The sequence below is a fragment of the Leptonychotes weddellii genome, chromosome 15 (assembly GCF_054177405.1).
Source record: "Leptonychotes weddellii isolate Sample4059 chromosome 15, ASM5417740v2, whole genome shotgun sequence".
In the NCBI taxonomy this organism is placed as follows: Eukaryota; Metazoa; Chordata; class Mammalia; order Carnivora; family Phocidae; genus Leptonychotes; species Leptonychotes weddellii.
This window is the reverse complement of record NC_138383.1, coordinates 42,409,220-42,423,583: the sequence shown is the minus strand read 5'-3', so window position 1 is coordinate 42,423,583 and position 14,364 is coordinate 42,409,220. Positions and strand designations below refer to the sequence as shown.

General features: G+C 56.0%; 1 protein-coding gene across 1 annotated transcript in view; it reads right to left on the bottom strand.

Moving 5' to 3' along the window:
• Positions 1–2,372: 2,372 nt before the first annotated feature.
• EPN2 (epsin 2) overlaps positions 2,373–14,364 on the bottom strand; it is a 79,945-nt gene continuing 67,953 nt past the window's right edge. The window contains exons 5-8 of the mRNA XM_081805994.1: positions 10,018–10,191; positions 9,330–9,416; positions 7,207–7,422; positions 2,373–5,262 (exon numbers count right to left, since the gene is read on the bottom strand). Of these exons, the coding sequence (XP_081662120.1) occupies positions 4,964–5,262; positions 7,207–7,422; positions 9,330–9,416; positions 10,018–10,191 (776 nt within the window). The 3' untranslated portion in view covers positions 2,373–4,963. The remainder of the gene's footprint in view (positions 5,263–7,206; positions 7,423–9,329; positions 9,417–10,017; positions 10,192–14,364) is intronic.

Genomic DNA, 14,364 nt, shown 5'->3' with positions numbered 1-14,364 from the left:
TTCTCTCTCTCGCAAATAAATAAATAAAAATCTTTAATAAATAAATAAATAAATAAATAAATAAAAGAGAGATCCAGGAGCTTCCTCTGTTCCACCACCACGTCAGGCCCGGTCTGCCCGCACCTCTGACAGTGTTTGGCCCCCTTCTCGTCCGTTCCATCGTGCAGTTTTATCAACACTTTCTTACGAAGTGGAAATAAGGTCACCGTGAACAGCCGGCCACCAGCCGCCCCGATGTCACCCCTGCCAGCTTCCCACACTTGGGAGTTCTCATCCCTCCTTCCAGCCGGCCTGGCTTGGGTGCATTTCCAAATAAATCGCAGAGAGTCCTACGTTTCAGCATATGCCTCTCCGGGCCCGGAGTTCCGGATTCGTTTGTAGGTGTCGTTCGTGTCTCTCGAGGGAACGTGGGTGCGGACTGAAATGCGCTAAGTGTCAAGCGTGCCACGTACGCACTGAGTTTTGACCAGCGCGTGCCCGATGCCCGGTCAGGGTCTAGAATGCGACCGTCGCCTCAGGAAGCTGCCCAGCGCCTCTCCCAGTCAAGGCAGGAGAAGGCTAGAAACTTGGGAGGCTGAGGGCACCCTGCCTGGGAAGCGGGCAGCAGGGTGGGGACCTGGGACCATCCACATGGAGAACAGTCCAGGGGGACGGCGCCGTGGGCTCCCCGGAAGGCTCCATTCCCCAGGCCTCTTGTGAACAGGTGGGTCCCTGCGAGTAGCTCTGGCCAAAGAAAGGTGGGCTGAAAGGCTGTACAGCACGTAAAGGTCTGACCCACTTAAAAGCTGCCCTGGTCGATCCTTCCATGCTTCCCCGTGGTACCCTGGAGGCCACATTTTGAGGACAGAACATGGCAAGGGAGGAGCCAAGGAACATCCCCACTGGGCAGTTTCTGAGCAACTCCTATATTGTTCTGGGGCTGGTTTTTGCAGAGCGGAAACTGGAAATCACGAGCGGGTTTCCACTATCACCCGACCCAGAACCAAGTCTGTCTGGTATTGGCTTGGCAGTTGGGTGACAAGCAGGAAGAACACAGAAGAAAGGCTGGACGGCAGGAGGGCTCCATGACGTGAGCCCACAACTAGGTAAGGCGCTTGAGCTAACGCGGGAGGCGGGTTCTGTGCCTGGTGGGCCAACTCCGGGGGCAGGCCGGGGGTGCTGCGAGGATGCGTGGGGCGGGTCGGCTACTGCACGTGGAAAGCTGGCACGGGAAAGCCGTGAGCTCAGGAAAGAAAAGGCCTGTTTGCAAACGGAAATGACAGAGAACCCAAAACGTTGGGGGCATCGAAAGGCTGGAAAAGGAAACTGTGTCCAGAAGTCAAATGGGAAGAGCTAAGAAGGAAGAATGCCTCGAGCACTCAGGTCCTGGTAAAAACGTCTCACGGGGACAAGGACCTCAACCGCCTGGTTAAGTATCAGATTTACGGGGTCACACGCCTACCTTACCCCAAATGGCCCCAACAGTAGCTACCAGGAAGCATGGGGCTAAGACGGCAAGGAAGAACTGTGTGCGTGTGCCTGTTATCTACGGCTGTGTAACAAACTGCCCCCAAACACGGTCGCCTAAAACCGCCCCACACGGGATCTTCTGTGATTCTGTAAGGGACCCTAGGATGCCTCCCTTGGGGGAAGGGATATGCTCTACGTGTAGAAGAACGAAATCTGTATTTGGTGACCGGAAGGCCAGCTGTGACAGAGACCAGCCTCGTGTGACCCTAACCACTCCCGCCCCCCCGCCCCCCGCCCGCCGGCCCCCAGCCCTCCGAGACCTCACACACATCTCCCTCTGCTCGCTCATTCCCTTCCACGGCAACCTGCCCACGGAAGCAGAGCTGCCCAAGGAGGTACTGGACTGTGTGAGAAGACCGACAGGTAGTTCGTCACCCTGACAAACGCACCCCTCTCTGGTCCGGGGAGTGGCAGTCCCCGCTGCTCCGGACTCTGGCAAACCCTCTCCAGGCCCCCTGTTGAGTCCTGCTCCCTGAGTGGCTACCAGGCGGCCAGGGCGGCCCCAGAGCAGAGGCTAGAGCTGGGGTCCTGGCAAAAGGGAAGCCACACGCCCGCCCGGGCCTCCCTCTCCACCCGCCGTCCGAACACCTCTTCCGTCCCTGCCCGGAAAGGAGTTTCTGTCCTTCAGCCGCTGGGCCGCTTCTGCTCACAGGATCCCAAGTCCCTGGGTGGGGAGGCGCACCCAGCCACCGACGCCCTTGCCGACCCCGTCGCGGTGCCCCGAGGGCTGCCTCCCGGCCAGTCTCCTCCCCGGACACCCCGAGGCTCACGCAGGCAGGCATGAGGACCGGCTCCTGCCCGCCCGTCTCTGCTGGGAGATGGATACAGACGGGGGTGAGGGAAGGACACAGCCAGAAACCGCATCATGATACAAATGATAAATTATATTTGTACAGTAAATAAGTATCAATAGTCAACACAAGTTCAAAACCAGCCACCGGCCCCTGGGACTGAGGAAACGGCTGGGCGACCCCCCTACCACAGTGCCCATCGGGAGGGAGCGTTACAGGGGTGGCAGTGGCCGGTGGCTTCATGATCAGTGCAGCAGGCGACAGAGACAAGGCGCCTGGGACGGGCCTGGGCTGGGGCGGCGGGGGTGGGGGGGTGGGAAGGGGGTGCGGGGCGTCTTCTGGGGCCTTGGCGGCCCAGTGGCTACAATGTGGGGGCCTCAAAGTCAAGTCAGGAAGAGCTCTTGACTGTTATAAAAGAATCACTGACCCAGTAGTCAGGTTTGGTCTCCTGGCCTGTGCAGGGGTCCAGGCCCGCACCATGTGAGTGAAAGCACCTCCCCGGGGGAGCGACCTGCCGGGGCCCCAGCCTGTCTCACCCTCGCCCAGGTCGGAGGAGGCCAGAGCGGGGCGGGAGTCCACAGTCCAGCCCCAGGTCTCCGGCTCTGGCGGAGGCATGGCCGGGTCAGGAGCTCCGGCGGTGGCTCCTCCAGGGGGACAGCCTTGGGGAGCAGCACGGGTGAGCTTTTAAAATTAGGCAACAGGAGAGGCGGGAGGAGGCTGTTGCGGACTCTGCCTGCTCCCCTCCAGGCCTGTGCCCTGCTCACGGTAGTTTCCCCCGGGAGCGGGGCGAGGGGATGGGGTGGAGGAACACCAGGGGGTCGGCTGCCCTTGGAGTTGAGGGGGGGCCAGAGAGGGGGAAGAAGTCCACAGTGGAAAGCAAGACCGGAGCGCCCACCAGGCAAGGTGAACTGACCGGACGCAGGATAGGGGGGAGGGGGGTGGGGGGTGGGGGGTGGAGGGTGGGGTTCCCTTCCCTGGGGAGATTTGCGTCCTTTCTGGTCTTTCCCTTACGTGAATTCATACTTTTCTTCTAGTGGTGGGTGGGGCAAGAGGAGAGGAGGAAGTTGGGAGAGGGAGGTAATATTAGGGCCTGTTTGTTAAAAATCCATGTGAGAATGACGATTTTTCCTGCCTCTCCAAAACAAGAGATGATTATTTTGAAGTCTGCAGTGTGTGTCTGGAGTCAGCAGGTGGGTGGGTCAGGGCCAGCCCTGGCCGCTCACCCGTCTTGGCCTGGAGGCCGTCCCTGGGGAGCCCCCAGATGCCGTCTCCACGCCATCCCCATCCTTACCCTGAGTGCGGATTAAGACAGAGGAGATCACAGACACACAAATTTCAAGATGCCTCTTCCGTTTCAGATTTCCACTGGAAGCGGAAGTCCTTGTTGATCCGTGCATGCCTTCAGTTACAAAAGGGAATTGGCTGATAAAAACCGGTGAGTCACATTCATCCATTAGATTTTTTTTTTCTTTAACTTGCTGTTGGTGCAGCAGTAAGAAAAATAGCCTCTCTCTGGATCTAGCCCAAAAGGCTGCAGGTCAATCCGTTTGGTAAGTCACCAAAACAGGGAGTAAAAGAAAGGAAGAGGCAACTGGAGGCTGGGTTTTTGTTGTTGTTGCTGTTGTAGGTTTTTTTTTTTTTTAAATAAACATCATCTTTTCTATGTAATCAAATTCCCGTATTTTTCCCTATAAAGAATTTGCTTTAGTTTTTTTTTTATAAGGCATTTTTTTGTCTCTTCCTATTTAAATTTCCTTAGAGTTAAACCATAAATAAGAGGGTTTAAACCACTCACATGACATGTGCCAATATCTTAATTCAGCCAGACCTGGTAAATTCTATCAAAACTAGACAGTTAAATAAGAACCACGTTATAAAAATATTAGCCAAAAAAAGACTATTAGATAATTCTGCAAACTCAAATATGAAACTGTACTAAACAAATCATGTGCAAACGTACATAAGCATAGAGCCACGTGGCAGGGTTATGCTCAGATTAGTTTAAAGCTTGCTCTAGTGGATTTAATTCAAGAGTTGTTCCACGGTGGTGGTGGTTACTTTGAACTCACACACGAGTCAAAGAAAAATAAAATATGCACAACCACTTCCCCGAAAAGATCAGCGTCTCGTGAAGTCGGTGCTTCATTCTGTCCACACCTGGGACCGCCTGGGGTGTCGCTAGGGCTGGGGGTCGGGGTGGGGGGTGGGGGGGGCAGGCAGCGTCCCAGAGGCCCTCAGGCTGAGGCTCAGGGCGAGGGCGACGCTGAGGACTCCCGCCTCATCCCAGGCGCCAGAGAGCTGGCCAATCTGCAGGACCAGGACCTCTGCGCTCAGGAGGAAGCGGGGAGGCCACCAGGCCGGGTCGGGCCCCTCCCGTGGGCAGCGGGCGGTGGGCTGGGGACAGGCGGGCGGGCAGCCTCGGAAGGCGCGGAGACCCACGCGCTGTGTCTGACGTCTAGCAGGCCTGCCGCCGCTGGAGTCTGAGGGTCGGGGCTGGGAAGACAACCCTTTTATCAGGAAAGCCGGGACCGGGAAGCCCTAACATCCCCCCACCCCCCACCCCCACTCTTGGACACCAGTCCACAATCGAGAGTCCCTGCTCGGCGTCCTCAGGCACAGAGGCTCCTGGGCATTCGCTCTGTGGTGGGTCCCAGGCCAGGGCACTAGAGAAGGAAAGGGTTGGTTGTGCCGGCCGCCTGAGCTGCCGAGGGGGGGATGCCCACGCTGCCCACCATGTTCATCGAGGCGGGGCCCAGTGGCGTCAGGGAGGAACCGCTGGCCCCCAGGGCCGGGTGTGGGGCCGTGGAGGTCATGGAGGCCACAGCCATGGGCTCCACACCTGGGCTAGGCCCAAAGGACGTGCTGGTCCCCAGGACGGGGCTCCCCCGCAGCTGGTTCAGCGTCAGCGGCTGGGGCTGGTTCACCTGGAAGGGGTTGACAGGGGCCGAGACGGCGGCTGCACCTGGGGGAGAGGAGGGGCAGTGGTAGGGTCAGAACAACAGCCGTCCCCAAGTCCAAGGGCGGGAGACAGTGGCGACCAGCAGCACGTGTGCTCCGGCGTCTGCCCCTTTGGGGACAGGGTGCGTCCCAGGGCCGGCTGCTCTGCAGGGCCCGGGCGCCAGCCAACGCACGCCCCGCACGCCCCGCGCGTCCGCCGGCTGCAGCTCTGGCCTCTGGATGAGGACACGAAGGCCGCTCGGGGCCAAGTGACTAGTCCGGAGTCACAAAGCCTGACTCGGGCAGCGCTGGGACTGTGCCTACTCGCAGCCGGCGCCCCAGGACTCCCTCAGCAGGAAACGCCGGGTGCCGCTCCCCTATTCAGTTTGCCAAGCTCGGGACCACAGGTGTCCGGGAAAGAGGGGCGCAAAGGGGGAGCTGGGGACCTCAGCACGAGGCTTGACTGCCTGTCTCCACCCTGGACCCCGGGACCCAAGGGCTGGCGTAATAAAGGCTCTGAGAAGCCCTGCAGTCAAGAAGCGGATGCAGCTCTGTCTTATCTAGCGTTTCCAGAATTTATCACACACCATCAAGCCTTTTTCCCGAGCTTTTACCAAAACGTGTGCTGATACTCGGCCAAAACACCCGCGAGCTGGCAGCACAGAGAGGCTCCAAAGCAGCCCAGCCCTTGCACACAAAGGCTGCCCGCTGTGGGGCGCCCCCAGTCACCACCAGGAGACGTTGCCCGCACTCCATCCCACCCGGGGCAGGGGGGCAGGGGGGAAGGAGGAAGGCCCTGCTGAGGGCACAGCCGGGCAGCCCCGCACCAGCCCCTCTCGTACCCCTGCAGATCAGCCCTGCCAGAGCTGAGCCAACTCAGAGGTACCAGGAGCCGCCCCCCAACCGGGGCGGGATGGCGGGGTGCTGGACAGGAAAGCCAGCCTGGCTGAGACACTGGGTTCGGATCCAGCTCCACCCAGGGAGCGAGGAGCAACCCTGTCCTCGCCCATCTCAGGACCATGGGGGTGGGCAGGACCCAAGCACTCCATATCCCACTTCTGCCCTAAGGACCCCACCCTCAGCTCTTCTACGTCCTGGGGTCCTTCTCTGCAGGGTCCTCTGAGAGGCTATGGCCCTGGGCTGCAGATTCTGTTGTCTCAGGGAGGGTCTCAGTCTGAACGCCCTGAATGTGACACATCCCGGCCCTTGGGGAGCCCAAGGCCTTGCTGGACAATCTGGGAGGGGGACACTCCCCAGGGGGAGAGAGTTGTCTGGGCTGGGTGCTGAGGATGACCGATCTCCCACTGGAAAAGAGGAGAGAGGGCACTCCGGGCAGGGGGAGCACAGCGTGCAGGGGTGAGGAGCTCAGCGCCCCCGAGGGTCTAAGCACACGGCCCCAGCGGCCCCGGACTCTAAAGCAAGGGCTGGGGGGCTTATCCTGCAGCCCACACAGAGCCTTTGAGGGTGAAGAACAGGCCTTTAGACAGAGCCTGGCATCAGGGAGAATGGATACGGGGGATGGGAGCGCGAGTTCCCAGCCCTGGAAAGACAGGATCTGGCATCTCGAATGGCTAAAGTGAGGCTCTGTGGGCCCCTGGAAAATGGCCCCCCCCAAAGGGACATGTTGGGCAGCAAACCCCGGCTCTTCCTCACCCCGCCACTGCCCTTCCCCAGCTGACTGAGAAGTGGTGCCTGCTGGAGGGTCTCCCCGGCCAAGGGCACCGGGGCCGGGGCAGCTTCTGTTCAGTGGTCTCCGCTGAGAGCTGAGAGGAGGAGCTGTTTTCCACCCATCCCCCCAGCCACACGCCAGCTTTCGCGCCCCCCCACCCCAGGCCCTGGAGAGGCCCAGGCATTCCGGGCATGCCTCCTGTGTAAGGCAGGAAGAGCCCCAAGAGGCCGGAGGAGAGGTCAGGGCCTGAGGCCAGCCCCAAGGCCAGTCAGCAAGGGCAGACAAGCACAGGGAGCATACCTGGTGCCAAGAAAGGGTTGAGAGACTGGGCCGGCGGGGCTGGCCTGGTCACCAGCGAGTCCAGGTTGACCAGGGCCGCGTTGGGGCCCAGGAAGGACTCGGGTGTTTTCCGGGCGCTGCTGGGCTTGCTTGAGGCGGCAGTCAGGGGCTGGCACTCAAAGGGGTCGGGGCTTGTAGTTCCGTTGTTTTGGGACGGTGGCGAGGCCACGGCCTCAGCTACAAGACAAGGACACACAGGGGCCCGGTGAGGGGGGGGGGGCGCGACCCGAGCGAGACACAGACATTCCGGGGGACACCTGCGTGGCCACGCAGAAGACAGGGATGTTCGCTGCAGTGGTGCCTCCAACAGACCCAGCCAGGGACAGTCAGCCACGGGGCAGCTTACAGAACCCCCGGTCGCGTAACCAAACCCAGAGCGCGGGGACAGGAGGCCTCCCGGCAAGAGGACCGTGTCACGTCACGGAGAAGAAGCTGGAAAACAAAGCGTACGGCACGATCCTCCAGAAACATTAAGATGATATTGGGGGCCGCGGGCTAGCCGTGGGCACTGCATGTTTCTCGTGTGTTTTCACTGTCAATTTTCTACAATGAACATGAATTTCTTGATAGAGAAGAAAAATTGTTTTTAAAAATTCAGCCAGCGTGGCAGGGGGGTTAAAGGTTCTTAAAAATGGTCATACTCTCCACTCGGTAATCCCATTTCTAGGAATCCAGTCTCAGGAAATAATGCGAGATGGCAACGGGGACTCAAGCACAAGGATGTTCACCACAGCGTTATTTACTTCGGCAAAACCTGCAATCCACCGAAAGCACGCTCCCCAAGAGCAAAGTTCAAACCTGTGATTGCTGAGCGATACAAGGTATTCCATAGGTATGGATATTTTCTAAAGAATTTTTAACATCACGAGAAAATGCTTTCAATCCGTTATTCTACCAGGGGTGGGGGGTGGCAGGGTGCAGGATTCGATGCTTTCTGACAGCATGAGCTGAACAAAAAAAAACCCTGTAAACAGAGCTCAGAAAAAATGCTGGAAAGAAACATAGCGGCTGGAGTAGGGAGGATTACAGAGGAGTTCCGTTTTCTTCCATAAACTTTTCCAAATTTTCTACAATGGAAACAGCTCTAGAATTGGGGGTAAATAATTTGTAAGTGTACAGAAGGACTGTTAACAAGGCCACACCGCCTTCTTGCTGAGGCGCACACGGGTGGGCAGGGACTGTTAGGTGGCACTTTGGCCTGCAGGGGAAACGCACGGAATTTTGTTTCTTTAACGCAGAGAAAGACCCCAAGAAGCAGCGCGTTCTAAGTTGCCTCTGGTCCCCTGAGCTGAGAGGGGGCCGAAGGGTGGTCAGGTGTGCCAGGCTGCTCGTACCTTAGACAGGGGGGCCAGCCGGGCCTGTGGCTGCTGCTGGGGGAAGCGGTGGGAGGAGGTGAGAAGGAGGGGGTGGGGGGCAGATGGAGATGGGGGGCGGGCACAGGGAGAAGCAGAGAGAGGAAAGAGAAAGGAGAGAAGCTGCTCTATGTGGCTGGGGGGTGTGGCAGCCTGGCTCCGTCCCCAGCCTCTGGCCTCCACCCCCACCCCCGCCCCGGCCCGGTCTCTCTGTACCCCACCCTGAAGCCCTGCCATCTTGGGGGCACTGGGCCGGGGCTCTGACAGGAGCTGGGAGGGAGCCACAGCCTGGGGTGATCAAGTGGGGGCAGAGACGCCCTGTCCAGGCCCAGAGCTGGGACTGTCTGGAAAAGGGGCACCGTGGGGAGTGGGAAGTTGGGAGGAGGAAGGCATATGGAGGCAGTGGTTCAGATGGGGCGGCTGGGCTGGGGAGGCCAGGGCAGGGGGCTTGTGCCGGCAACCACGAGGGGCCTGGGGGCAGGGCCAAGACACAGAGGTGAACGAGACAGGAAGCATGCGCCCAATACCAGGAGAGGGTGAAAGAAAATCTCAACCCCATGACTTTTCACTGCTGATGTGTGAATTCCTGCAACTAGCCACTTACAGGCTCCCAAGATCAAAACACAAAGAAAACGCATGAAGTTGAGAGGCTTTGAAAGCTGATTATTTCTGCCATAACTGGACTGGTCAAATGCACAGAACGCTATGGAAACCACGACCACCTTCACATACCTGTTTTTTTTGAAGTCCGGAGGTTGTCAAATTCAGAAAAGTCATCTTTAATTGTACCATTCAAATTACTGAAGAGATCAAAGGCCCCTGGGTGAACACAAGAGGCTGGTGACTGCGGGTGCATCACGACTTCCCCAATTCTGCTTCCCGGTCTACAACCTTGGGGGGTGCTGGCCGAAGGCAGGGGACAGATCTCCACCCCTGCTCCTGGGGGAGAACTGAGAGCCAGACGGCAGCTCGGGGTCACCCGATGGTCTAGCACGGGGCCGGGTCAAGGATCCTGGCCTCCTGGAACCTCGCGTGGGGGCATTAGCCTGCCACCAGCCCCACCCCAAACTGAAGGAGGGGCTAATGCAGGGTGGGGAGGGGGGTACTTCTGAGCCGGGTTTAGAGACCTGGATAGCGCCTGTAGGAAGCTACTGGAAGGAGTGCCTAGAGCGTAGCCTGCCCAGGCCCCCTTGGGAAGCTCCCTCTGGACGGAGGTGCAGGGGCCCAGAAGGCCTGTGATCTCACCATGCACGGTGGGCTTGTGGCACGGAGGGGGGGATGGGACGACTGGGGACAAAGGCTGCAGGTGACAAGGGTGGCAAGTGCAGGCAAACCCACAGGTCCCATGCCGAGGAGCCAGGAGAGGGGACAGCAGTGCAGCCAAAGGGGCTCTCGGGGCCTGGGCAGAGCGATGTCTCACCAGAGGACGAGACGGGCTTGGCGGCTGAGGCTGCGGCCCAAGCATCCGCTGTTTTCCCAGCACTGGGGGCAGGCTGCTGCGGGGCCACCCAGGGGTCTGAGCCCTTGGGCCCGGAGTGTGTGCTAGTGCCAGTGGGCACGCCCCATGGGTCCACGGAGGCAGCTGGCTTGGCACCTATAGGAAGGCAGGGTAGGCTCAGCTACGTCCTCAGAAAGTTCTGGAAAGCTGGGGTGAGAAAGGAAAGGGCACTGGGCCACGTGAGCCACACCCGGGTGTGCCCCGTGTCAGGACAGGCCGCCACCCTAAGGGTGCTGTCCCAGACCAGCGAAGCTGGACTGAGCTGAACGCCGGGGCCTACAGCCTTTGGGGTTCCCACCCTGGGGGGTGCGCAGGGCCTGCTGGGAGGGTACCAGACGGCACACAGCCGAGAACTTTCCCAAGTGCCTGCCACACGTGGCCTCTTCAAGCCCGCCTCCCCAGAGTCCTCCGGCCTCCTCCGCAGAGCGAGCCCTGCCCAGGCATCCGCTGCTCGGGCGCAGGCCCCGGACGCACCCTGTCCCCACCTGCTTTGAGTGGTTTCTGCTTTTGACAGAGGGCGAACAGAACAGAGGAGGACAACTGAAGAGGAATCATCGACAAATGCCCATGTTTTCAAACAGTGAGTGACAAATCAATTTAGGGGGTCACAACTGGCTTTTTAGAAGGGTAAAAGAGAGAACAGCTGAGCGCACCTAACGGAAGGCACCCCAGCTTTCGCTCCCGTTGTGTGGACCTTTCATCTGTCACGTATAGACACGGGCGTTACTCGGGCTAAGTGTGTACACAAGCGAACCATGCCTTGCCTTTCTTTGAGGACGGTCACAGCCGATGTTTAAAAGCCACGGCTGCCTTTCCGGGAGCAAAAGTGCCTCCCCCTCCATGGCACCCGGCACCCCAATCTTCGTGACTTTTGTGTTCGCCCTTCCCTTGATCTTTCCTCGGGTCCTACCCTGTAGAGGTACCTTTAGACGCCCTATCGATCAGCTGTGCCTACTTTCTTCACTGTATACAAACGGAAACACTGTACACGTTCTTTGTGACCGGCTTTGTTCACTCCATATTTGGGAGAGTTCACCTGCGTTGATGTGCAGCTGAAACCTGTTCCCTTTAACCGCCCTAGAACCTTCCACTCCAGCTGGGGAGGAACCACAGCTGATCAGTCTGCCGAAGGCACTGGCTTGGCTCTGCCTTTGTGGTGCTGCTCTTTCTTCTCCTGTCCGGGTGCGCTCGTACCCGTGAGGACCTCGGGTCGGGGGTCCCTGCCCCGTCCGCCGAGTGACTCCAGGGTGGTCTCCGCGCGGTTGTGCTTACGTATGCTGCGTGCACGCCAAGTCTGGCTCCAGCAACTGCCCCCTCACCTCACTAATGCTTCCTGCTCACTTTTCCACGCGTGCCAATCTGGTGGGCGTGCAAGGTCACCTGGCTGTTGTTGTTGTTGTTGTTTTTAAGATTATTTATTTGACAGAGAGACACAGCGAGAGAGGGAACACAAGTAGGCAGAGTGGGAGAGGGAGAAGCAGGCTTCCTGCTGAGCAGGGAGCTCGATGCGGGGCTCGATCCCGGGACCCTGGGATCGTGACCCGAGCCGAAGGCAGACGTCTAACGACTGAGCCACCCAGGCGCCCCATCCTGGCTGTTTTGACTTGCATTTCGTTGTTCCTTAATGAGGCTGTGCCTCTTGTCATTTGCTTACGGGTCTTCCGTGATTCCTCCCCTATCGTGTGCCCATCCCAGGCTTTCTCTGCCTTCCTGTGGGTGTTTATCTTTCTCTTCTTGATTTGAGAGTTTCTTACCACACTGTGAATACTGTTTTACTTAGGTTACAAAAGCAAAGAAATTACCTCCCAATTTGCGGCTTTTCTTTTCACTCTCCTTAAGTAGCTTTGGATGAGCAGAGACGTTCTTAAATTGAACAGGGTGCAACCTATCAGTATTTTCCCTTCTAATTTGTGCTTTTCCTGACATTCAGGAAAGCCTTCCCGACGCCTCAACCGTCTTCCTCTTTCGCAAATCTAACAGATTTACAGTTTGCCTTGCGTGGTCACATATTTGCTCCATTAGCAATTGATTTTTGCATATGGCATAAAATACAGATTCGATCTCATCCTTTCCTACCCGAACAAGTCACACTGGCGCCACTCTCTCCCCACTGACCTGCACACGCTGCCGCCTCCACCAGAAGCCACGGCTTCACAGATTCATTCCTGGGCTCTCCGTTCTGATCCACTGACCCCTTTGTTTCCATCGCTGTGCTTTCTGGATTATCCTCAGAGATATCAGAACCAAGAAGAACTGCTATCTGGTACCTGATACCTTGGTCTTGTTCCTTGGGAGTATCGTGGCTATTTCCAAGCCCTTGCTCTTCCATAATCATTTTAAAATCATCTTGCCAAGTTAAAAAAAAAAAATTTTTTTTTTTTTTTTTTAAAAATTGGTCGGTTAAGTGTCTGCTTTTAGCTCAGGTCATGATCTCAGGGTCCTGGGATGGAGCTCCACATCAGGGTCCATGCGCGGTGGGGATCCTGCTTCTCCCTCTCCCTCTGCCTGCCGCTCCCCCTGCTTGTGCTGTCAGGTAAATAAGTAAAATCTTTAAAAATAATAATAAAAAAAAAAACCTTGGCTGGTATTTTGATCAGAATTGCACCAAATCTCAGATCAATTTGAAGTAAGTTATCACTGTAACAGCGAGTCTTCCAAAAAACCAAAATCACAGGACATCTCTCCACTCAAGTCCTTCTTTAAGTGAGTGATTTCAAGTGAAAGATTTCAGTGAAAATTTAAGTGAAAGAAAAAGAAATCAGAGGAAATTTAAGTGAAGATTTAAGTGAAAGATTTCAGTGAAAATCTTTATTTTATCCTTTATTTCCCTAAGGGATTCATTCATACAACTGTAAAATCTATTTCTAGGGACTGATGTGTATGTGTGTGTGTGTGTGTGTGTTTTAAGATTTTATTTCTTTGACAGAGAGAGAAAGCACAAGCAGGGGGAGCAGCAGAGGGAGAAGCAGACTCCCCCCTGAGCAGGGAGCTGGATGCAGGGCTCGATCCCAGGACCCTGGGATCATGACCTGAGCTGAAGGCAGACGCTTAACCAAATAAGCCACCCAGCATCCCGGGACTGGTATATTTCTAAAATTTCATTGTTATTCGTTTATTGTATGCAGAAAACATTTAATTTTATACACTGATTCTTGCAGCCCACAATCTTATTAAACTCTCAAGTCTAATAATTAAAATTCACACTATTTATTCTTAGAATTCTAATACGTCTTAATTATAAGAGAGTTACTCGAGAAGTTTTTGGATAGTCTATGTACGTGATCATAACACTTGCAAATGATGATGGCCTAATTTGTCCCAGTCCTTATACTTTTTCTTTCTTTTTCCTGTCTCACTGTGCTGGGTGGGACCACCAGTCCCAACGTAAAGAACAACTGTGCATAGTCAGTGTCTCTGTCTCGCTCTTCAGGATCCGTTTTCAACATTTTACATTAAAACATTAGCATTTACCACTTTCAGGCTTTCTTCCTTCTAGAAGCCCTTTATCAGGTCATGGAAGCTCCTCATCACTCCAAGTTTGCTAAGACTCTTGCAATGAACAGCTGGAACGGGTTTCTGTCTCTATTAAGATGACAGCATGATTTTTCTCTTTCGGTCTGTAATATGGTACATGAATAGGTCTTCTAAGGACCTGCTCCTTGCAAACAAAGTTTCTCATGATGTACGATACCATTTGTATATTTTTCATTTTGGATTTGCAATTGTTTCTTTGCTTTTTGCGTCTGTACTCCTAAGTGGGGGTGGCCTGGCAGGTCTGTTCTCACACTGTACGTCCTGCCTGGTTTTGGTGTTAAGGTTATGCTAGTCTCATAAACCCAGGAGGGACACTCCCCATTTTCCTACCCTCTGAAGGAGTCTGTATAAAGGTGGAATTGTTTTCTTGAGCGGTGTTAGAATTTGCCGGCAAAGCCCTCTGGGTGGATTGTGGGGTGGGGAGGATTTTTAAGTCCTGACTCAATGCCTTTAATGATTATAGCACTATCCCTATTTTGGGGTTTTCCACTGTTCTCTGGTTAGCTCTGCTAAGTTTTCTATTTAAATTTATCTACTTTAGGGCGCCTGGGTGGCTCAGTTGGTTAAGCGACTGCCTTCGGCTCAGGTCATGATCCTGGAGTCCCGGGATCGAGTCCCGCATCGGGCTCCCTGCTCGGCAGGGAGTCTGCTTCTCCCTCTGACCCTCCTCCCTCTCATGCTCTCTGTCTCTCATTCTCTCTCTCTCAAATAAATAAATAAAATCTTTAAAAAAAA